This window comes from Orbicella faveolata, unplaced genomic scaffold, assembly GCF_042242905.1.
Source record: "Orbicella faveolata isolate gen_17 unplaced genomic scaffold, um_ofav_v1 contig_27, whole genome shotgun sequence".
NCBI lineage: Eukaryota > Metazoa > Cnidaria > Anthozoa > Scleractinia > Merulinidae > Orbicella > Orbicella faveolata.
In genome coordinates this window covers 4693252-4717500 of record NW_028301555.1, presented here as the reverse complement: position 1 = coordinate 4717500, position 24249 = coordinate 4693252, and the positions used below count along the sequence as shown (strand labels likewise).

At 39.2% G+C, this 24249-nt stretch overlaps 5 protein-coding genes and 1 pseudogene across 5 annotated transcripts; 5 read left to right on the top strand and 1 right to left on the bottom strand.

The window, feature by feature from the left end:
- Window positions 1–759: 759 nt before the first annotated feature.
- Window positions 760–2603, bottom strand: LOC149107236 (adenosine receptor A3-like). The gene is made up of 2 exons (XM_089296514.1): window positions 2348–2603; window positions 760–1817 (listed from the first exon to the last, which is right to left on the bottom strand). Exons 1-2 carry the CDS (start codon window positions 2449–2451, stop codon window positions 857–859), a joined length of 1065 nt encoding a protein of 354 aa, XP_089152640.1. The 5' UTR covers window positions 2452–2603; the 3' UTR covers window positions 760–856.
- A 2639-nt stretch (window positions 2604–5242) lies between these two features.
- LOC149107235 (melanocortin receptor 4-like) lies at window positions 5243–7052 on the top strand. The gene has a single exon (XM_089296507.1). It carries the CDS (start codon window positions 5864–5866, stop codon window positions 6962–6964), a length of 1101 nt encoding a protein of 366 aa, XP_089152633.1. The 5' UTR covers window positions 5243–5863; the 3' UTR covers window positions 6965–7052.
- Window positions 7053–8595: 1543 nt separating this feature from the next.
- LOC149107234 (beta-1 adrenergic receptor-like) lies at window positions 8596–9917 on the top strand. The gene has a single exon (XM_089296508.1). The coding sequence runs from the start codon at window positions 8596–8598 to the stop codon at window positions 9682–9684; it is 1089 nt and encodes a 362-aa protein (XP_089152634.1). The 3' UTR covers window positions 9685–9917.
- Window positions 9918–11368: 1451 nt separating this feature from the next.
- Window positions 11369–13381, top strand: LOC149107233 (uncharacterized). The gene has a single exon (XM_089296499.1). It carries the CDS (start codon window positions 11761–11763, stop codon window positions 13279–13281), a length of 1521 nt encoding a protein of 506 aa, XP_089152625.1. The 5' UTR covers window positions 11369–11760; the 3' UTR covers window positions 13282–13381.
- LOC149107232 (uncharacterized) lies at window positions 13322–14211 on the top strand (the record flags this gene model as incomplete). Its single annotated transcript, XM_089296512.1, has 1 exon — window positions 13322–14211. A coding segment is annotated over one exon (783 nt), but the record flags the coding sequence as incomplete, so codon positions are not given.
- A 6563-nt stretch (window positions 14212–20774) lies between these two features.
- Window positions 20775–22871, top strand: LOC110047967 (melanocyte-stimulating hormone receptor-like; annotated as a pseudogene).
- The last annotated feature ends 1378 nt before the right edge of the window (window positions 22872–24249 follow it).

Below are 24249 nucleotides of genomic sequence, written 5' to 3'. Positions count from 1 at the left end.
ATTGTTCCGTCTATAAATCGTATCAATCATACATTGCTTATTTACATTATTTACACACAAATGTTCTTGTGGCCCGGATAAACAAAATTATAAGTTCTTACTAAATATCCTTTTTAATTAACCGTTTGATCCCACTATTTTTAAGTTACTTCGGATATGTAATATAGTGAATTGATCAAATTACCTGGAAATTCTTGGGTTAACTACTTTCATTTCGCTGACATTGTTCTTCCACATAATTGACATTAATAATTTATTCCATACATACATTTTTGACAAACGGCTTGATTTCCGAAACTGTTTTCAGAGTGCTCAATTGCACGTACGTTCTTGAGTTATAGACAGTACATAAAAGACATGAACGTTTCTGGGCGTTTTCATGTGATAACAAGGTTTCGCCTTTTATCAGAGCAAAATTCTCAAGAACTATATTTTTTAAAAAACTATGATATCAAAGAAATAAGCGAATACCGTAATCTTAGATTCAAAAGGATATCTATGAAAATTAAATGGACAAAGGGATATCGCAAAAAAAAAAAGAAGAAATTCATGCCTAGTGTATGAATGCAAAACAAAAGATTATGCACGATTTTCGATTTTCCTATTTAAATTCTCGTTCTGGGCGGTGCCAGTCCTTTTCCAGTCAACAAAACTAGGGCCAGCAACGTGGATTTCGGGATCATTTTCTTGCTTGTTTTTATAGTGGGCAGGAATTTTTTCCTCACCATGTTGTTCTACTTTCTCATTGGATGTGCTGTTGAGTGCACTTAAAGAAACGGGCCTGTCCTGTGTAGTAGAGGCGTTTATCTCATGGAAATCAACACCAGAAACGCGGACTTTCGGATTATCTTCGTGGCTATCCTCGGGATGGGATGCATTTTTTTCCCTCGGCATTCTGTTCCTGTTCTTCGCCTTCTTGTCCATTTTGCTGTCTTGCAGAATTGTTTCGTGATCCAAACAGTTTCCTATTAAATTCTTCCGCTTCTTGCAAACTTTTTCTTAAAAGCAATTCAATAATTGCAACTCGAAATTCCTTCTTCCTCACAGTGTAAATAACTGGGTTAACAGCTGAATTGATAGTCGCCAGCTCCGAACAAAAGTGGCGAACTAATGTTTTAACATCAGGTGAAAATGTTTCGCTAAAAATATGCCATGTAACAATCACGAAAATCGAAGGCAAAAATGAACACAGAAAAATTGTCACCAGTATTATCGTGGTTAATTTTAAGACTTTCTTCTCCTGTTTAAATTTTGCTCCGGCCTCGGCGGAAACTTGCTCCGAAAGAATCCGTTTCTCGTGTCGACGGACTTCTTTATAAACAAACATTTGAAGCAAGAAGATTGAAGAAATGCTGATTATATAGCCCATATCTAATACGATTGCTAAATACAAAGCAACGATAAAGAACAAGATGGCTGCAATCCACGCCAATGCAGAGGAAATGATAAGGCGAGCTCTAGTGACGACTGTAGCGTGGGTGAAGGTATGTTTAATGGCAAGATATCGCTCACCACTGATTAAAAGTAAGTGGAAAACTGTTGCGCACGAGAATATCGCAAACGAAAATGTAAATGCTAACTCAATGTAGCAAAAATCGTGAAAATCTTTCCCTTGTAAAAGGGAAATAGTCATTGTGGTGTGAAGAGGTTGTACAACAAGCCCAGCCATTAAATCGGTAAGCGCCAAACAAGCCAACAGAATGTTAGGATGTGTTTGAAGTCGTCGTTTGGTTTTCACGGCAATCATAATCAAGGCATTCAACAAAGTAGTAAAAGGACAAGTGGCCAAGTTAAGAACAGCTGCTGCGACAAGCAAATCATACACCGAATCGAGAGAAGAAAATCGCAAAGGAACTGAATTGAAAAAGCTTTTACAATCATTTTCTCTCCCGATCGATGAATACTGTTGAGAGAGATTCATCGTTTTTCGAACAAACCAGGAGTGAATCTTTGCTGTTGACTTGTTTCGTGTTAAAAGTTTAGCGCTCTCACAATGAATCGTTGCTTGAGTCGATTGCGGCAGAATAATTAATTTATTTTTAACAAGTGACGAAATTAAGAACAGCTGCTTCGACAGGCAAACCATACAGTAAATCGAGAGTAGAAAATCGCAAAGGAGCTGAATTGAAAAAGCTTTTACAATCATTTTCTCTCCCGATCGATGAATACTGTTGAGAGAGATTCATCGTTTTTCGAACAAACCAGGAGTGAATCTTTGCTGTTGATTTGTTTCGTGTTAAAAGTTTCGCGCTCTCACAATGAATCGTTGCTTGAGTCGATTGCGGCAGAATAACTAATTTATTTTTACCAAGTGGCGAAATTAACAACAGCTGCTGCGACAGGCAAACCATAAAATGAATCGGTAGAAGAATACTGCAAAGGAACAGCTTGGAAGAGAAGGCTTTTACATTCACTTTCATTACCAATCCATGAAGACTGAGAGAAATTCATCCTTTTTCGTTTCCGTAAAAAGAGGTGCTGTTGTCTATTCCTGCAACCTAGCTCGTTCAGCAAGAGTCGGAGCTGTTCTTTTATTGGTAATCAAATCATTTCTTTGTTCATTCGAGCACAATGTAGTTTGGAGCTGATAAAGGTTCTGTCATTCTACTTAATATCAAAAAGTGGAGGAAAGAAAATTAAAGTTAGTTATTTAAATTTGACAGTCGCAGGTGCATGTAAAGTAGTCTCGGCGAAAAACCGTCGCGGAGAAGGTTTTAAACGGCTTTGAAAATGTGTTTAATTCAAGATATAACGCAAAAGACCGACATGATATAAAAATGAGTTTCTTTGTACTAGTGGAAAGAGTTCTCTGAATTTAACTGACGCAAAAGGAAACGATGAACATTAGAATGGTCTGGTCTATTTTCGTGCGACTTATTTTTATTGAGTTGATTCTGAGTTTTACTTGTCTGTTTTGGTGCGATTTGTTATTGTTGAGTTGATTCTGAGAGTTCGTCAAAAGCCGCTTTATATGAGTTATTGAAGGCTTTCCGGCTTATTAAGTAAAACCTCTTTTGATTTCTAGAACGGAAAATGATTGCAAATTGATGACATCTTTTCGCATTTTTCAGAATGAGTTAGTCAAGAAAAAACGGCTTTTTTCCAAATGGAGTCCAAGAGGAAACATACATTGCTGTATTCGCCTCTTTTGAGGAAAATACTTTGCACATCGATTTTTCGGGCTCTACGAAGGGAGTAACGGACAGAAAAACCCATAAATTGGATGGACGGAAAACAAAAAAACATACAAAATGTCGGCTGAACTGAAGCGGCTCCAGTTTAGAGATTAACGTCCGGGAAAACATCGATCTAAAGCAATTGGTTGCGAGATTGACTGACTGAGCTGCTGAAATTTAATTGGACATGCGTGTTTTGTCGATACGTTATTATTTTTTTTTTTTTGCGATACCCATGTGGCCATGGGTATCAAGAACATCTTTATATTATTGGTATTACACAAGTTTTGCTTTCATTTCTCCATATTTGGTCGGAACTGTGGCCCGAATACGACACGATATTTAGTAAATTGCCTTGTTATTGCGAATTTGTACAGGTAATCATACGGTTTCGAGTTCAATTTGGAATTAATTTGCACGAGTGAGTTTTTCAAAAAGCTGAAATTGCCCGAGCCGCTTCGGCTTAATAATATAAACATGACAAAATTCGGGTGGAGGAAGTGCCGGAAGATCCTTCTTGAAGCGATTTTTTCTCGTTCGAGAAAACGTTTTTCAAAGTTTCCACAAAAAATTTTCCTCATCATTTTACGTGATATCATTGGCTCAGAAAATTTCCTATTGTCTTTCAGCCAATCATAATCCAGAATTATGATGTGTAATTTGGACTGGTGTTACACTTTTTGCACTGGTGTTGCACTTGAACTGCACTGCTCTCAGCCAATCAGAATCGAGAAATTTTTTATGTACATTATCAATAAAGAAATTGCAAATTCCACCCCGCGGGAATTTTAAGTTTTATCTGATTTTATAACAGCTAAATGCTCTAAAAATGCCTCAGCATCTGCTTTCGGCAGATATCTAAACTTTTTGGTCTTGTCAGCGTTTTCCTTGTACGTGTTCACGAAAGACTGTTTGCACTGAATCATTAGATTATTACATTTAAAGTGCACGTGACTCGAAAATTTATCGACAGTTTTTCTTGAATCCAAGTCTCTATGTTATAAGAAGTATTTTAGCGAATCTTACATATTCTAACAGATTACAATCTTTTGAGAACTTTATTACAAAACTGGGTCTTATCCTTTATACTTCAGTGAACTCGATTGATTCTGATTAACACATTCTGAAGTCTTGATGAAGACAGTCGCGTAAACAAGTTAACTCTTCAGTGTTCCATTTGACTTGAACAAAGCGTATAATTTTCCGAAACGCCACTACAGTCGAACCCCTCTATAACGGCCACTTTGGGGACAGAGGAAAGTGGTCGTTATAGAGAGGTGGCCGTTAAGGGGAGACAAGGGGTGACAACTGTTTTTGTTTGGAAGTGCAACAATTTTTTTTTTTTAATATGATATGATTATTTAGCATATATAACTCAAAATTTATCAATAATAATAAAAAAAAAAAAACAGAAACGTAGACGCGCAGTGCCAATCAAGTTTGGTGACCTTTTACAATACAGAAATGAGGTTTTGTATACACCGTTCCGGCGTTAGTCGTTGATTGACTGGCCGTTTTCGAAAGGTTATTTTAGCAGCTGGGATGAGCTTTAGTGGCCGTTGTCGTTGTGGCCTTTGCCGTTTTGAATGAAGCAGTCATTCCAGTTCAGTAAGTGATAACAGATTTTCAGTATAGATTAAGTTCAGCACGACAGTAAAGTTTGGCATCCTACTACTGGGTCTTGTCCTTTTTCACTTCAGTGAAATCGATTGATTCTGATTAACACAATCTGCAGTCTTAATGATGACAGCCACGTAAACAAGTAAACCCTTGCTTTACCCTCTTAAACAAGACGTAGATTTTTTTAGTAACACCACTTCTTGTACTAAAGATCTTCCTTTAAGCCTTCTTTTTGTTCGTCACAATTTCCAAAATGTAGACAACTTTAGAGGTGATTCCCATCTGACCGGAGATTTTGAACACACTTTTCATTGCTCTCACAATCTATCGCTCCTCCATTCAATTGTAAGCATCCTCACCTCAAACAATTGCCCTGACACGGGAAGCTTATTTTTTGGAGGACCCCCCCCCCCCCCCCCTACTGTCAGGACAACAGGCGCGCCGAATGTACCCTACACGATCTGTCTTGGGAGGAGCAAAACTCAAACGTCACTTCCACGAACAGTCCGAACTCCGTTCAACCGACCGCGAGGTGAGCGACACTGCGATATTTGAAATTTGAAATGTGCAATGCATCTAGTGCGCAGATACAACACGACGGAATTTTCTAAAATTAGCTTTTCCCGTGCGACGGGCTGATTAGTGCATGCAGTGAATAGTTTCATTGTCTCGCACTGGGAAAGCGAGCTTCCGTTTTCTTCAACGGTTAAACAATGCTCTCGCTTGGCAAAGGAAGGGAGGGATTAAAAAAGAATCAGAATATTCACTTGATTCAAAGACGTTCAAAAGAGATTATCTTCGATCTCAAAGGGTAAACGTTAGTGATAAGATTCTCTTTCAACCGCCAGGTACAAATTTCCATTAACCAACTCTCTTTTTGTATCTCTCTTTCCTTGAAAATCGAGAACTGTTTGATTTAAATAGAAGTAAACAAAAGCCCCGTGCTCGTAATAAATAAATTATTCTACAACAATAAAAAAAGCAACCATATATTGAGAGAAAGCGACGCACTTTCAACACGAAAACAGTTTTAACAGCAAATCCCCACTGGTGGCCTTCAGGAAAAAATGAATCTCTCTCAAATTAATAGAAGTTATCCCTCGGGTGAGAAAATGTACGAATGTAAAAACTTCTTCTTCAAATCTGTGTCTTTGCGATATCCTTCTGGAGATTCATTTTATGGTCTGCTTGTCGCAGCAGCTGTTGTTAACTTGACCGCTTGTCCTTTCACCATTTTGTTGAACGTTTTGGTTATGGTTGCCGTGAAAACGAAACGACGACTTCAAACACACCCTAACATTCTGTTGGCTTGTTTGGCGCTTACCGATCTGATGGCTGGGCTTGTTGTACAGCCTCTTCATATAACCAAGACTATTTTCCTTTTAGATGGTAAAGATTTTCACGAGTTTTGTGACATTGATTGGGTATTTTCTTTCTCCCTCGTCATTTCCTGCTGGGCATCGGTGTCTCACTTGGTTTTAATCAGCGGAGAGCGATATCTTGCCATTAAACACACCTTCACTCACGCTTCTGTCGTCACTAAAGTTCGCGTCATGCTTTGTTCTGCTCTGGCGTGGATTGCGGCCGCCTTATTCCTTCTCATATTATCATATTCAAAGGTCATGGCATTTGCTTTACATGTGACAACCCTTTCTTTAATAACCCTGTTTCAAATTCTGGTTTATAAGGAAGCGCGGCGTCATGAAAAACAGATTCTTGCACAATACGTTTCCGTGGAGACTAGAGCAAAATTTAAGCTCGAGAAAAAAGCATTAAAACTAACCACCATAATACTAGTGACAATTTTAATGTGCTTCTTTTTTCCGTTTGTTTTTATGTTTGTCACATTTCATGTTTTAAGAAAAAGATTTTCGCCCGATGTTAAAACACTAGTTCGTCATTTTGCTGTTGTGCCGGTGATAATCAATTCAGTTGTTAACCCAGTGATTTACACTGTGAAGAAGAGGCAGTTTCGAGTTGCATTTATTGAATTGCTTTTAAGAAAGAGTTTACAAGAAGCAGAAGAATTCGACAGGAGAAAGTTTGGATCACGGAACAATGCTGTGAGACCGCAAACTGGACAAGAAGGTGAAAGACAGGAACAGAATGCCGAGAATGAAAATGCATCCCACCCCGACGATATCCATGAAGACAATCCTCAAGTCTGACCACAAAAACACGGCCATAGCTACAATGAAACAACTTTGTTTAATCAAATGTACTCAGCGGCACAGCACAAAGACAAAAGCTGAAGAACAGGAAGAGGGAAGGAATGAAAATAAACTTAGGAAGACGACAATGTCCTTAGATTTAATAACTGGAAAAGGACTGACATCGTTCAGAACGAGAACTTAAATGAACAAAACAAAACCATATAAGCTAGTTGGAAAAAAAACACACAGTATCAAGTTGGACCCGAGAAAGCGGAACTGGGCATTGAATATGTGCAACTGAGCAAGTTTTCGTCTTGGAAAAGAGACATTCTTTTGTAAAATGAAAAATGATTGAGGTAATTATGTGGCTGAGATTAGCCTTAATGCCGGATTCAGTTGAGTATCTGTCAAATGCTCAAAGGTTCAGATCAGATGACAAGCGAAAGGAGGATTTTTCCAAGACTACATGACGTTCGGCAAGTTATACCTGAATATTGGAGTTGCTCTACAAAATCAAATGGCTATTTGAAAAGTATACTCAACTGAAGAGTTTTTGTTTACATATATGTATTCGCTATTCCGGGCCACAAGTACATTTGGGTGAAAATCAAATAAGTGATGTAAGACTGATCTGAATTATGGACGAAAAACAGAGACAGATTTGTATTTTAGTTAACACTCGCTTTTTTGGAATTTTTGGCGTTAAGTACGTAGTTCATCACTTTTGTATGATTGTCCCGTTTGGAATTGCACACATCGAAAAGACTTTCGCCGTCATAATCAATTAATTTGTTTCTAATTTTCTTGAACAGTTGAAGACAAACGAAACAATTAAATCACTGACCATTGACAGAGCAACTTTCTTCTAATAATCCAATCATAGAAGGGCTCGTAGAAATTTTTTTCTTTTTAATTTTCAATAGCGAGAAAATGGTGTGAACCGTAAATAGCAGCTATTATCAGTACTCCAGTTGAACGTATCAGCTGCTCTCCTGTTTCAAACCGTATTTATAAATCTAGATGATTTGATATGTATCTTATGAACAATTTCTATAAAATAACATCGATTTGAAACCCAGTTAAAAAAGTCACCAACATGTAAAATGTTGTGATTTTCCATCGCTTATACTTTAGAAACCGAGCTGTCGCACTGTACTTGTAATATGTTCTTAATGAAGAAGTTTCTGTGAGTAGTCATTAGAATGTTTCAGTTGACTATACACTGAGTAAATTCAATAATCACTTACGATTGTCTTATTTGGAATTAATTGGAAATCGAAAAGGTTTCGCCTCCAGAAAACATCGTTTAGATCTACGATAGGATTGGTGTTTTGCTTCTCGTCTCATCTTTGTTAAATAGAACTAACGAATCAAACCGGCGAATTTTTCATATTATTTTCAGCTAACTGCCATTGTCAAGCTATAGAGTATCTATAAACCGGGCAAAATTTGCGTTAACTAATAATTACCTCCTTTCCTAGGCAAAAACTCAAGTGTATTGTTTAACTAGACTGAGTTGACCAAAGCTCTCTCCTCACTAAAAATAAATTAAATATTCTGCCGCAATCGACCCAAGCAACGATTCAGTTTGAGAGCGAGAAACTTTTTCACTTAACAAATCAACAGCAAAGATTCACTCAGTCGTGATGAATCTCTCTCAACAGTATTCATCAATCGGGAGGGAAAATGATTGTAAAAGCTTTTTCAATTCGGTTCCTTTCCGATTTTCTTCTGTCGATTCATTTCATGGTTTGCTTGTCGCAACAGCTGTTCTTAACTTGGCCGCCTGTCCTTTTACCATCTTGTTGAACGCTTTGGTAATGGTTGCCGTAAAAACCAAACGGCGACTTCAAACACACCTTAACATTCTGTTGGCTTGTTTGGCGCTTACCGATCTGATGGCTGGGCTTGTTGTACAACCTCTTCATATAACCAAGACTATTTTCCTTTTAGATGGTAAAGATTTTCACGAGTTTTGTGACATTGATTTGGCATTTTCTTTCTCCCTCGTCATTTCCTGCTGGGCATCGGTGTCTCACTTGGTTTTAATCAGCGGAGAGCGATATCTTGCCATTAAACACACCTTCACTCACGCTTCTGTCGTCACTAAAGTTCGCGTCATGCTTTGTTCTGCTCTGGCGTGGATTGCAGCCGCCTTATTCCTTCTCATATTGTCGTATTCAAAGGTCATGGCATTTGCTCTCCAAGTGACAACCCTTTCTTTAATAACCCTGTTTCAAATTCTGGTTTATAAGGAAGCCCGGCGTCATGAAAAACAGATTCTTGCACAGCACGTTTCCATGGAGATCAGAGCAAAATTTAAGCTCGAGAAAAAAGCATTAAAACTAACCACCATAATACTAGTGACAATTTTAATGTGCTTCTTTTTTCCGTTTGTTATTATGTTTGTCACATCTCATGTTTTAAGAAAAAGATTTTCGCCCGATGTTAAAACACTAGTTCGTCATTTTGCTGTTGTGCCGGTGATAATCAATTCAGTTGTTAACCCAGTGATTTACACTGTGAAGAAGAGGCAGTTTCGAGTTGCATTTATTGAATTGCTTTTAAGAAAGAGTTTACAAGAAGCAGAAGAATTCGACAGGAGAATGTTTGGATCACGGAGCAATGCTGTGAGACCGCAAACTGGACAAGAAGGTGAAAGACAGGAACAGAATGCTGAGAATGAAAATGCATCCCACCCCGACGATATCCATGAAGACAATCCTCAAGTCTGACCACAAAAACACGGCCATAGCTACACTGAAACAACTTTGTTCAATCAAATATACTTAGCAGCACAGTACAAAGACAAAAGCTGAAGAACGTGAGGAGGGAAGGACTCAGCCCTACAAACGATGAAAATAAAGAAGACGACAATTCTGAAGTCCTCGTTGCATGTCCTTAGATTTAATAACTGGAAAAGGACTGACATCGTTCAGAACGAGAACTTAAATGAACAAAACAAAACCATATAAGTTAGTAGAAAAAAAAACACAGTATCAAGCTGGACCCGAGAAAGCGAGGCTGGGCATTGAATACGTGCAACCGAGAAAGTTCTCGTCTTGGAACAGAAATGAAGATGACATTGAACATATCTCGCCAAAAATCGGTCGTGGAGTTGAACTGTACCAACGCAGAAGGAATTTTAAGAGACATTCTTTTGAAAGAAAGATTGAGATCATTATGTGGCTGAGATTAGACTTCTAGCGATTTGAATATCGATCAAATGCTCAGATGACAAGCGAAAGCAGGATTTTTCGAATACTGGCGAGCAGTGATCTTGCTATTACATGACGTTCGGCAAGTTATTCCTGAATATTGGAGTTGCTCTATAAAATCAAACGGTTATTTAAAGAGTATACTTCAATGGAAGAATTTGTGATTACATGCAGATATTCGCTGATCCGGGCACAGGAACATTTGAGAGTAAATCAAATAAGTAATGTATGATTGATGCGAATAATGAAAGAAAAACAGAGACGGATTTCATTTTTGGTTTAAACTTGCTTTTAACGATTTTTGGCGTTAAGGACCGGAGGTAGTTCATCACTTATGTCCCATTTGGAATTAAAGACATCGAAAAGCCTTTCGCGGTCATAAACAATTAATTTGTTTCCTACTGTGACTAAATACTTAGCGTAGCTTCTTGTCCCAACTGTGTTCACGTTATTTACCGTAGACCTTTTCCCTAACCATTATACGTTTATCGTTAGAAAAACTAATTGAAGGTCGAAGATGACAATCTAGATTCTTCAATCATAGATTTATCAAAGATTTAAAAGGACATAAAAATAAGTCGAACTTAGTGTTTCAACATAGCTACGTGCTTCAAAATAGAATTAATTTTCTTTAACAGTTGAAGACAAACAAAACAATTAAATCACTGACCAGTGACAGGGCAACTATCTTCTAATAATCCAATCATAGAAGGGCTTGTCGGTATTTTCCTTGGTAATTTTCAATAGCGAGAAAATTGTGACAACCGTAAATAGCAGTTATTATCAGTATACCAATTGAACATATCAGCTGCTCTCCTGCATCAAACCGTATTCATAATTTAAGTGATTTGATATATATAATTGATGCACAATTTCTATAAAATAACATCGTTTTGAAACTGAGTTAAACGACTCAGCAACAAGTAAAATGTTGCGATTTTTCATCGCTTTGACTTATAAAGAAACCTGTCGCACTGTACTTGTAAAGCTACGTGCTTCAAATCGTTCGTTGTTGGTTCTCGTCCTTGCTCCGAGGGTTACGTTTTTCTCCGGGTTCTCCGGTTTTCCTCCCTCCACAAAAGTCAACACTTCTAAATTCCAATTCGATCTGGAAACAATGGAAGAAGAGCCACTTCGTGGAAATGCCACTGCGAATTCTCATCATCATCATCATTATTATTATTATTATTATTATTATCATAATTATTATTACTATTATTATTATTATTATTATTATTATTATTGGTGATTTGCGTCTCGTCTCATCTTTGTTAAAGAACTAACGCATCAAACGAAGTTCTCATATTATTGTCATAGGACTACCCTTGTCACCAACTACCGTCATAGCGTCTTTTAACCCGTCAAAATTTGCATTAATCAAGTGCCAGATGTGTCTATTTGCCCCTTTGTTTTCTTTGCAGAAACTCAAGTGTATTGTTTAACTTGATTGAGTTGACGGAAACTCTGTTCCCACTGAAAAAAAAAAATTATTCTGCCGCAATCGACTAAAGCAACGATTCAGTGTGCGAGAGAGGAATCTGAACTCGAAATAAATCAACAGCAAAGATTCGCCCGTGGTTTGTTCGATCACCGATGAATCTCTCTCAACAGTATTCGATCAGGAGAGAAAATGATTGTAAAAACTTTTTCTTTGAGACTGTTCCTTTGCGATATTCCTCTGTCGATTCATTTTGTGGTTTGCTTGTCGCCGCAGCTGTTGTAAACTTGGCCGCTTGTCCTTTTACTATTTTGTTAAATGCCTTGATTATGGTTGCCGTGAAAACCAAACGACGACTTCAAACACACCCAAACATTCTGTTGGCTTGTTTGGCGCTTACCGATTTAATGGCTGGGCTAGTTGTACAACCCGTTTACAGAGCCAAGACTATTTTCCTTTTACAAGGGAAAGATGGCCACGATTTTTGTGACATTGAATTAGCATTTTCCGTCATGTTTGGGATGTTCATGTTCGCAACAGTTTTCCACTTGCTTTTAATCAGCGGAGAGCGATATCTTGTCATCAAACATACCTTCACCCACGCTACAGTCGTCACTAGAGCTCGCCTTATCATTTCCTCTGCTGTGGCGTGGATTGCAGCTCTCATATTCTTTCTCGTTGCTTCCTATTTACATCTCGCATTTTTGATTGCCTATGTAATCATCATTTCTTCAATCTTCTTGCTTCAAATATTTGTTTATAAGGAAGCCCGTCGACACGAGAAACGGATTCTTTCGGAGCAAGTTTCCGTGGAGGCCAGAGCAAGATTTAAACGGGAGAAAAAAGCGTTAAAACTAACCACGATAATACTAGTGACAATTTTTCTGTGTTTCATTTTGCCCCCGATTTTCATGTTTATTACATGGCGGCTTTTTAGCGAAACATTTTCATCTAACGTTAAAACCTTATTTCGTCACTTAGGTTTGGTCCCGGTGATAATCAATTCAGTTCTTAACCCAGTTATTTACACTGTGAGGAAGAAACAATTTCGAGTTGCATTTATTGAGTTGCTCTTAAGGAAACGTTTGCAAGTAGCGGAAGAATTTAATAGGAAGTTTTTCGGATCAAGAAACAATTCTGCGAGACAGCAAAATGGACAAAAAGGCGTAGAACAGGAACAGAATGCCGAGGGAAAAAATGCATCCCACCCCGACGATATCCATGAAGGTAATCCTGAAGTTCGCATTTGTGGCGTTGATTTCGATGCCAAAAGCACCACCGCTATACAGGACAGACTTTTTTCTTTAAGTGCACAGAAGAGCACGTCCAAACTTAAAATGGAACAGCATCGCAAGGGAAAATTTCCTGCCCACGATAAAACCAAGCAAGAAAATGATCCTGAAGTCCCCGTTGCTGGCCCTAGTTTTGTTGACTGGAGAACGAGTGACACCGCTCAGAACGAGACCTTGAATGAACACAACAAAACCAAATTGACAGAAAAAGATTCACCGCATCAAGCTGGACCCGAGAAAGACGAACTGGGCATTGAATATGTGAAACTGAAAAAGGATTCGGTTTGCAACAGGAATGAAGATGACATCGAACCTATCTCGACAAATAGCCGTCGCGGAGGCGATAAGGCAGCGCGGCCAGAATTTCAAGAGACATCCTTTTGAATCCAAAAGGTTGCAATCATCTTTTGGCTGAAATTGTCACTTGCTTTTAATCAGCGGAGAGCGATATCTTGCCATTAGACATACCTTCACCGACGCTGCAGTCGTCACTAGAGCTCGCCTTATCCTATCCTCTGCCGTGTCGTGGATTACAGCCAAGGTATTGTTTCTTGTTATTTGGTATTTAACAATATTTTTCTTTATTTGCACCGCAATAGTCCTTTTTTCAATCGTCTTGCTTCACATCCTTGTTTACAAGGAGGCCCGTCTACACGAAAAACAGATTCTTTCACAGCAAGTTTCCATGGAGGTTAGAGCAAAATTTAAACAGGAGATGAGAGTACTAAAACTAACTTCAATAGTACTAGTGACCCTTTTTATTTGTTGTTTGTCACCGTTGCTTTTCTTGTTTGTTACATGGCTTCTTTTTAGCCACGCATTTCCGCCTCATGCTAAAGCATTAGTTCGTCATTTTGCTCTTGTGCCGGTGATAATCAATTCATTTCTTAACCCAGTCATTTACACTGTGAGGAAGAAGGAATTTCGAGTTGCATTTATTGAATTGCTTTTAAGAAAAAGTGTACAAGACGCAGAAGAATTCCATCGAAGGTTGTTTGGATCACGAAACAATACTATGAGACAGAAAATTGGACAGGAAGGCGAAGGACAGGAACAGAATGCCGAGAATGAAAATGCATCCCACCCTAACGACAACGATAAAGACAATCCTGGAGTGCACGCCTCTGGCGCTAATTTCGAGGACAAAAACGCCACCGCTACGACTACTACCCAGAGCAGGCCTACTTTCGATCCTAACTTTTACTGAAGCAGTTTTCAACAGTTTCGATTTGGCCTTCACAAAACGAGGTTTGAAGCTACATTTTGGAGTGAATTTATATGTATGACCAGAATTCGCTGGGAGGGACGGGATCTGTAGAGTGCATAAACCATAGAGAAATAATAAAGTGTATTATCGTTTGTCTCACGATGTAGTCACTTGAGATGTAGATCGCGACGTTTCGACTGCTTACTGCTAGTCTTCTTCAGGCGATAAGGTCGACTGATTGCACGGTATCATTTATATCACAAAGGTCGGCTGTGATTGGTGCATTTCGATCCTCCTATTGTTCCATTATTCCGGCGAGTAGCTGTTCTCTCAGTGGTCCGCTGTTGTACCGTTCTCCTGTTGTTGTGTTTCTTGATCGTGGGTATCCATGCTTCAGGAATTTCAATTCCACTATCCCTGTTGATGTTGTTAGGGTGAAGTCTTATGTGAATAGTTTCCTTGACCCTACGTGTGTACCAGTGAGGATCTCGATCAATAAACTTGACCTCATTCCAGATAGGATAGTGGCCGGTCTCGTAGGTGTGTTCAGAAACGGCGGAGGTCTGGGTTCGGGCGAGTCGTATATCCCTGTCGTGTTCTTTGATCCTCTCCTGCATAGATCTCCCTGTTTCCCCGATGTAGACTTTGCCGCACTCACAGGGAATCCTGTAGACAACACCATCTTGTTTAGCCGGGTTGACGGTGTCCTTTGGTCGCACTAAGTGTGACCGAAGTGTCGTGTCGGACTTAAAGACGGTGCGAATGCCTTGTTGTTCTAGGCAGCGGCGGAGAGACTCCGAAACTCCTTGGACATAAGGTAAAACGGCGGTGGATTTAAATTCCGCGACAGGCTCTCTTCTTGGGGTTGTTCGTGCCTTTGTGATCTTCTGTACAAAAGAGGAGGGATATCCGTTAGAAACAAGTACAGATGACAAATGTTTCTTCTCTCCAGCGATTACTGATGGTTTGGTGACGAGACGTTTAGCCCGGTCGTACAGACACTTCACAATACCGCGCTTTACTGAACGAGGGTGGTGTGAATTATACGCTAGGTACTGATCAGTATGTGTTGGTTTCCTGTAGACACTGGTGGTAAGGCGGCCATCAGGTTCTCTGTAAACTGACGTGTCGAGAAAGGCGATCTTGTTGTTGTTCTCGATCTCCATGGTGAAACGGATTGATGGTTGTTGACTGTTCAGGTGTTGCAGGAAGACGTCAACTCTATCCCGATCCAGGATGGTGAAAGTATCATCTATGTAGCGTTTCCAGATCTTAGGCTTGCAAGGTCGTGTGTCAACACCTTTGCATACGACCTGTCTGCTTTCTTGGCTAACGTATTATCTCCTCTTGCAGGTAACTCGAACTTCACAGTGAAGAACTCAACTGACTTCGCCTCCACCATCGCCAGTGAAGAGATCCAGGACCACGAGATCATGGTGTCTTTCGACGTAGAGTCACTGTTTACCAACGTACCGATCGAGGGCGCCGTACAAGCCGCGCTACAAAAAATGGAGAACGACGCAGGCCTGGCTGACCGCACGACACTTACACCAGTTCAAATCGTGGCCCTCTTGAATTTCGTATTAAGATCTACGTACTTCCAGTACAACGGATCGATTTACGAACAACGAGACGGCACAGCCATGGGGAGCCCTGTATCCGCGGTTATTGCTAATCTCTACATGGAGATATTTGAAGAACAAGCAATAGAGTCCGCACCTTGCAAGCCTAAGATCTGGAAACGCTACGTAGATGATACTTTCACCATCCTGGATCGGGATAGAGTTGACGTCTTCCTGCAACACCTGAACAGTCAACAACCATCAATCCGTTTCACCATGGAGATCGAGAACAACAACAAGATCGCCTTTCTCGACACGTCAGTTTACAGAGAACCTGATGGCCGCCTTACCACCAGTGTCTACAGGAAACCAACACATACTGATCAGTACCTAGCGTATAATTCACACCACCCTCGTTCAGTAAAGCGCGGTATTGTGAAGTGTCTGTACGACCGGGCTAAACGTCTCGTCACCAAACCATCAGTAATCGCTGGAGAGAAGAAACATTTGTCATCTGTACTTGTTTCTAACGGATATCCCTCCTCTTTTGTACAGAAGATCACAAAGGCACGAACAACCCCAAGAAGAGAGCCTGTCGCGGAATTTAAATCCACCGCCGTTTTACCTTATGTCCAAGGAGTTTCGGAGTCTCTCCGCCGCTGCCTAGAACAACAAGGCATTCGCACCGTCTTTAAGTCCGACACGACACTTCGGTCACACTTAGTGCGACCAAAGGACACCGTCAACCCGGCTAAACAAGATGGTGTTGTCTACAGGATTCCCTGTGAGTGCGGCAAAGTCTACATCGGGGAAACAGGGAGATCTATGCAGGAGAGGATCAAAGAACACGACAGGGATATACGACTCGCCCGAACCCAGACCTCCGCCGTTTCTGAACACACCTACGAGACCGGCCACTATCCTATCTGGAATGAGGTCAAGTTTATTGATCGAGATCCTCACTGGTACACACGTAGGGTCAAGGAAACTATTCACATAAGACTTCACCCTAACAACATCAACAGGGATAGTGGAATTGAAATTCCTGAAGCATGGATACCCACGATCAAGAAACACAACAACAGGAGAACGGTACAACAGCGGACCACTGAGAGAACAGCTACTCGCCGGAATAATGGAACAATAGGAGGATCGAAATGCACCAATCACAGCCGACCTTTGTGATATAAATGATACCGTGCAATCAGTCGACCTTATCGCCTGAAGAAGACTAGCAGTAAGCAGTCGAAACGTCGCGATCTACATCTCAAGTGACTACATCGTGAGACAAACGATAATACACTTTATTATTGCATCTACCACGATGAATAACAACAACCTTTTCCTCGACATTAACCATAGAGAAGTCAGCAGCTCTTAGTTGTTTTTATAGCTCAGTTTGTTAAAGCGCTACACCGTTATCACAGGGTCACGGGTTCTAATCTAATTACTTTAGTAGAATTCGGACTAAAGTTTTGTCAAATGACGATTAGAATTATTTCTCTACGTAGAAAGTAATTTTTTTGACTGGCCAAAGGTTAACAGTGAGTTTTGTTTTCCCGAGACCCTCAAAGTGCATTATTTTAAGGATAATCTAGTTACCCGAAATTCGGTGTTAAAACTGACCACATGGCCAATTTCGCCAAGCCTCTGGTCGACACTGTGATCTTAAACTTGTGATCAATTGCTTTAGATATTTCCTTGGAAAAAAACGACTTTAATCTCTAAAATAGAACTGATTAAGTTCAGCCAACATTTCTCATCAAGTGTTTTATGTTTTCCGCCCATGCAATGTATGGGTTTTTCTGTCGTTTGTTCGCTTCGTTGATCCCAAAGTTCGATGAGTAAATATATTTCCCAAAAAGGGGAATACAGCAATACATATTTCTACCTCCATTCCATTTGAAAATTAACGTTTTTGCCTCGTGTCCACGTGACTTTGGTCGCGTGGACACGATTCCGTAAGATTTCTATGTACGGATTTCTGTGTAACCATTCTTTGCGTTCCCAATGTAGGATTCCTGTGAAGGGCGGTTCTGGAAACTCGCGAGTTAATCAATTTTGTCTACGAGAGACAGGCATAAAACGTTGAATTGTCTAGCGGTTTGTGCTATTAATTTTTGCTGTACAGTTTCAAGACACCGTCTATCTATTCCTTTTTTTTTACGGGGACTGGCATGCATACCTTGGAGACTCAAGCATTTGTGACAGGATGTTTTTAACGTTTTATTTTGTTAGTGTCCGAGCCCACGGTTCACCCAACTCGCTCGCGACTTGATCAATTTTTACAACTAATGACAGGCTACTAAAACGCTGATGGGACGGGTTTTAGGTTAAGCAGACAAATCTAAAGATCGCAATGAGCGGATATACAAACTGTAACAACTAATGCTTATTTTCTGCGAATAAACCAACAGGTGTAAGTCAAAAAAATTAATTTTTTAGGTTATGTATGTTATGATCAATCTCTCACTGCATATATCAACATGGGTCAGATCGAGGCATCAAGCTAGATCGAATTAATTCGTAATGATACCGAAAGTGTAACGCTTGTATTCTGTTTGACGTGTGGCACGAAATTTTTGCGGGTTCTAATAGGCCACTTTCGATATATTAAAATTCAGCTTGATAGTGAGGCTTAGAGGACACAAACAAAGGAAACGAATAAACATGCTCATTCAATTTCTTTTGTTTGTGTCCTCTAAGCCTCACTGCCGAGTTGAATTTTAATATATCGAAAGTAGTTTCTTGTTTCGATTTTTGTGGCTTTTTCCAAGATCCGAAAAAAAGCTCCCGCAAAAATTTTCTCCGCAAAAATTTACTCCATTTTATACATTCAAAACTCACATGTAGAATCGTTTTGGTGCCATTTACTTAAAACTTTTCTTCTTCAGAAACAAAACGATGAAATTAGAATCAAAACGTTCAGAAATAAAATGCTCAAATTTCCTTCGGTACACTACAGGACGTGTTATAATGCATCAACCGATACCATAGTTATTGCTGGTCAATTGCAGAAGCAATCAGTCACACTAGGGCTAAATGAAATTGTACTGACTGAGTGACACTGTTTACCGTGTTTTACACATACTATTATCTCACTGGATGTTGTTTCACTTCTCGATTGCAAGTAGTCAAATAAAAAAACGAAAATGTCCAATTTCAATTAAACGCAGCTTCCTGAAAATCGCAAAAATAAATACCCAGCAAGAAAATCAGTCTTTTATTATCGCAAAAATTAGTTCCCGCAAAACACAAATACTCGCCGATCGGCAAAATTAAACCCCCTCAAAAGTTAAGGGTCACACAGTATTTTACATTTTATTTAAAGCATGAGATATAATATGAGCGTCGCGCTGCGTACTAGCGTACTTGCGTCAATGGGGGCAAGTGAACGAATCACCAGGAACTGATTCGCGCTGACTGGTTTTCTCTTCATCTTGTATCAGTATCATTTCTGTCCATGAAATAAAGCAAGTAAGAACAGATTAAAGCTTTAAGTTGGCTTTGACAAAGAGCCGCGGAGACCCTCTTGAGATGGAGCTGATGGAGTTCTAACCTGTGTGACAATCTGTTTTGGTAAACGGTCGTAAATACTGAAGTCCCAAAAAACTTAACGCAACCCTCACATAAAAATTAAGAGACCACATTAGCCGATTAAAAACTATCATATAATGCGCACTTCCCGAGAATAAGCAAATAGGTATAATTCGCAAGAATTGATTATCAATAAGAGTTAGATCGAGTCTGATCGAATTGTATTCCTAAAACGACTGGAAGTGAAAATGCCCTCCTGTTTACTTTACCTAGCATTACGCCTGCATTTTACACGGTTTGGTTTAGCCGTGGGTTTCTCCGCGCTCTCAGCCAAGTGACATTAGGCAAGCCAAAAGGGCCTTTTGATTCAATTCTCTTGACAAGCTCATCTGAAGTTCTCAAAATTGCGTTAAGTTATCGTTGTTGAGGCATCTAAGCATTTAGCTGTTATAAAATCACTACTATAAAATTATATATAAACTTCACACGCTTTATCGATATAGTTCTTGAAACTTGCGGTACAATTTGAGATTTCTGCCATGCGCCACAACACGACAATTTACTTAATAGTGCGTTGTATTCGAACCACAGCACGTGCAATGAAGCTATAATATCCAATTTTTTTGGAAGAAATGAAATCAAAACTTTTGTAATACCAAAATGATTTAATGATGTTCTAGATACCCAAAATTTGGCGTTAAAACATGGCATTCTCAATTTCGCCCAAGCCTTTGGTCGGCACTTCTCAATTATTAATATTGCGATAAATTTATTTAGATGTTTCTTTGGAAAAAAATTACTGTAATCTCCAAAATGGAACTGATTAAGTTCAGCCCACATTTCGCATCAACTGTTTTATGTTTTCCGCCCATACAATTTATAGCTTTTTCCGTCCTTTATTCGCTTCGTAGCCCCCGAGAATACGAAGTCGACGTTTAAATATATATCCCCAAAAAGGGAAATACAGCAATACATATTTCTACTTGGATTCCATTTGAAAATTAACCTTTTTCTCTTGACTAGCTCATTTGCAAAATTGATAAAGATATCGATATTAATAAAGATATCGTTAATCCGCAATCATCTTCCGTTCTTCAAAATAGAACTTCTTCTTTGACATCCACCTGCGTTGTTTCCACGAAAACAGGTTTTGCTGAACAAGTGAAAACCTTCAATAACTCATATAAAGCGGCCTCTTACGAATTCTCAGAATCAATTCAATAATAACGAATCGCACGAAAACAGACCATTTTAATGTTAAGTGCTTTCCTTTCCGTCAACTTTATCCTTCTCACCACACATTTCCCGGTCGTTTAAAAAGCGAAGGCAATTCGCTGATTGCCAGCTAAATTCAAAAAACTCTTTCCACTAGCACGAAGAAGCTCATTTCTACATTTTGTAAGTCTATTTTTCTATACATGAATTAAACACCTTTTTAATAGCGTTTAAAATCTTGTCAACCTGGCGACGGTTTTTGCCGAGACTACTCTGCATTCATGCACTAAACCTGTGAAATTTGCATAACTTTAATTTTCTTTGCATCAAATTTTAGTGCCAAGTAGAATTACGGAACCTTTATCAACTCTCAACAATATTGTGCCGGAATGAACAAAGAAATGATTTGCTTGCCTATAAGAGAACAGCTCAGACACTTGCAGTACGAAAGCAGGTTACAATTATAAGTAACACCACCTCGTTCGCGGAAACGAAAAAACAATGAATTTCTCTCAGTCTTCATGGATTGGTAATGAAAGTGAATGTAAAAGCTTTCTCTTCAAAGCTGTTCCCTTGCAGTATTCTTCTACCGATTCATTTTATGGTTTGCTTGTCGCAGCAGCAATTCTTAATTTGGCCACTTGTCCTTTTACCATCTTCTTGAATACTTTGGTTATGGTAGCCGTGAAAACCAGACGACGACTTCAAACACACCCCAACATTCTGTTGGCTTGTTTGGCACTTACCGATCTGATGGCTGGGCTTGTTGTACAACCCCTTCACACAGCGAAGACTATTTTCCTCCTCCAAAGGAAAGATGCTCACGAATTTTGTAACATCGAGCTAGCATTTTCCGTCTCGTTTTTGGTATTTTCCTTCATTACCAGTTGTCACCTTCTTTTAATCAGCGGAGAGCGATATCTTGCCATCAAACATACCTTCGCCCACGCTACAGTCGTCACTAAAGCTCGTCTGATCATGTCCTGTGCTGTGGCGTGGATTGCAGTGATGGTATTCCTTCTTGTTATATCGCATTTCACAATAATCTTCTTTATTTACAATGCAATAATCATTTTTTCAATCTTCTTGCTTCACATTTTTGTTTACAAGGAGGCCCGTCGACACGAAAAACAGATTCTTTCACAGCGTGTTTCCATGGAGGCTAGAGAAGAATTTAAACAGGAGAAGAAAGCTTTAAAACTAACTACGATAATACTAGTAACCATTTTTCTGTGTTGTTTGTCACCGTTGATTTTCTTGTTTGTTACATGGCTTCTTTTTAGCCAAGCATTTCCGCCTCATGTTAAAGCATTAGTTCGTCATCTTGGTCTTGCGCCGGTGATAATCAATTCATTTCTTAACCCAGTCATTTACACTGTGAGGAAGAAGGAATTTCGAGTTGCATTTATTGAAATGCTTTTAAGAAAGAGTTTACAAGACGCGGAAGCATTTCATCGGAGACTGTTTGGATCACGAAACAATGCTGTGATACAGCAAATTGAACAAGAAGGCGGACGACAGGAACAGAATGCCGAGAATGAAAATGCATCTCACTCTGCTGAAAGGCAACCATGAATACAATCCTGAAGTGCACATTTCTGGCGATAACTTCGAGGACAGAAACTCCACCGCTACGACTGCCACCCAGAGCAGGCCTGTTTCTTCAAATTAACAAACCAGCACATTCAAAAAAGGGGCAAGAAACAATATGGCGAGGGTAGAAGTCTTGCACATGACAAAAGCAAACATGAAAATAGTGCTGAAGGTCTTGTTCCAGGGGCTTGTTTGGATTTTAAAAGCACTGACTAAGCTTAAACAAAAAGTCTCAAATGAACAGAACACAATCAAGATGACAGAAAACGAGCCACAACAGCAAGTTAGACTAGAGAAAACGGACTGACTACACGTATAAAGTGTGGGAGGGAATGTTTTAAGGAACGGAAGCGAGGATGACATTGTTTCGAAAAAAATCGTTATATGGTTAGCGAATAACAAGACAATCAGAAATCGTAGATACTACGCTTTGAACAGTTTGTTCTTAAGTCTTAATAGGCCTTATCACGGTTTTTGGGGATAGGCGAGAGTCAGAAATTACAGTGTTTGTATGGTAATCCGAGTTCTGAATTGAGTTCTGAACAAATTATTGAAAGCATTGTTAAGATACTAGAAAAATGATTACATTAACCAAATTTGAGGGATTTACCTGAGCTAGAATACGGCGTCCAGACGCGTTCTTTATTTTGCAAACATTTTTCAATGATTTTTCCACGAATATGTACGCAGCTTTCAAGTAACGAAACTTCGTTGTCAGTGGACAGTGGTTTGAGCATGCGTTTTGTATTTTGAGCCTGCGTAATGAATGTTAGTTCCCAAGGTCTCAGTGACCTGACGTAGACATCGACAACTGACAGTCCAATGTGTGGAATGCCAGCATCGGTAGCATCGATAACAAATAGTTGTAGACAACTAAATGTCTAGTAAGTGGAAGAGAATGAACGAACGAACGAACGAACGAACGAACGAACGAATGAATGAATGAATGAATGAATGAATGAATGAATGAATGAATGAATGAATGAATGAATGAAACTTTATTGTACACTCACAAAAATGGGTTTTATGGTGAATAATACAAATTGACAATAAGAAAGCCCTTAAGGAACCGTTAGTCTTCATCGTCTAGTAGTGCAAATGGATGCTCGAGCTTCTTAAATCTGTTTCTTTGCGATATTCTTCTGTTCATTTAATTTTCAGAGATATCCTTGTGAATCCAAGATTGGGCTGTTAATTTCCTTGATATTATGTTATAGGAAATATAACTTTTCAACCATATGCTTTGATAAATATCACACGAAAACGCCCGGAAACAAATCTGCCAATAGTGTATCTATGAATTCAGTTCAATGATTTATGACAATTATCTGAGAGAACAATGACAGCAAAATTAGACTAAATTATCCTGAAGAATTTCCAGGTGAAGTGATTTGAAAATAGCATTTTCCGTCTTTGCACAAACCGAACTCGCTTGTATTAAAAGGGAAAAAATTCTTTGAATGTGGTTCTCAGAATGTCAGTAAAGAAATGCTAGAAAGTATCAAGTATCAAGGCCATTACTGTGTATAGTAGTTTGACTAAAGTACATTATTAAATTCTAAAAGTCGACTAATACATTTGTAGCCTTCTGATCGGTCCACTGAATCTCGTTTGCCAGCCAATATGACTATGTTTAAATGTGTATGAAAAAATTGGTGCGGCAACGTACTATCGGGGAAGAAAACGGCTGAAAGCAAGCTTTCTATCGCGTCAGTACAGGGAATAAGAGGCCATGACCGCTAGTGTGCCATCTCAGAAACTGCAAAAGACCACAAAATGTCACATTTAACTCAACTACCTTGAGTTGGATTCAAAAACTTAATCGAAAGTCCTTGCAAAGGTATAAAAACAGCGACTGGATGAAGAAGTCATTCCAGTTCAGTTGGTAAAAAAAAAAGATTTTTCAGTACAAATTAAGTTTAACTAGCCTGCGAAAGCAGAAGTATTTATCACTCTCGCTTGTTCATCTTTTCGACAGCCGGAAATGCGCCTGCGCTCGGACGCTTAGGTCTAGCACGCCAGTAAAGTTTGTTACCCTAAAACTGGGTCTTGTCCTTTTACACTTTCATACTTAGATTCCATTTTAAAATGAACCTTTTTCTCTTGCTCTTTCTGAAAATTGCATAGATATCGTTAATCTACAATCATTTTCCGTTCTGGAATATAAAGCTTCTTTTATCTTTGCCACCTGCGTTGTTTCCATCAAAACAGGTTTTGCTAAATTAGTGAAACCTTCAT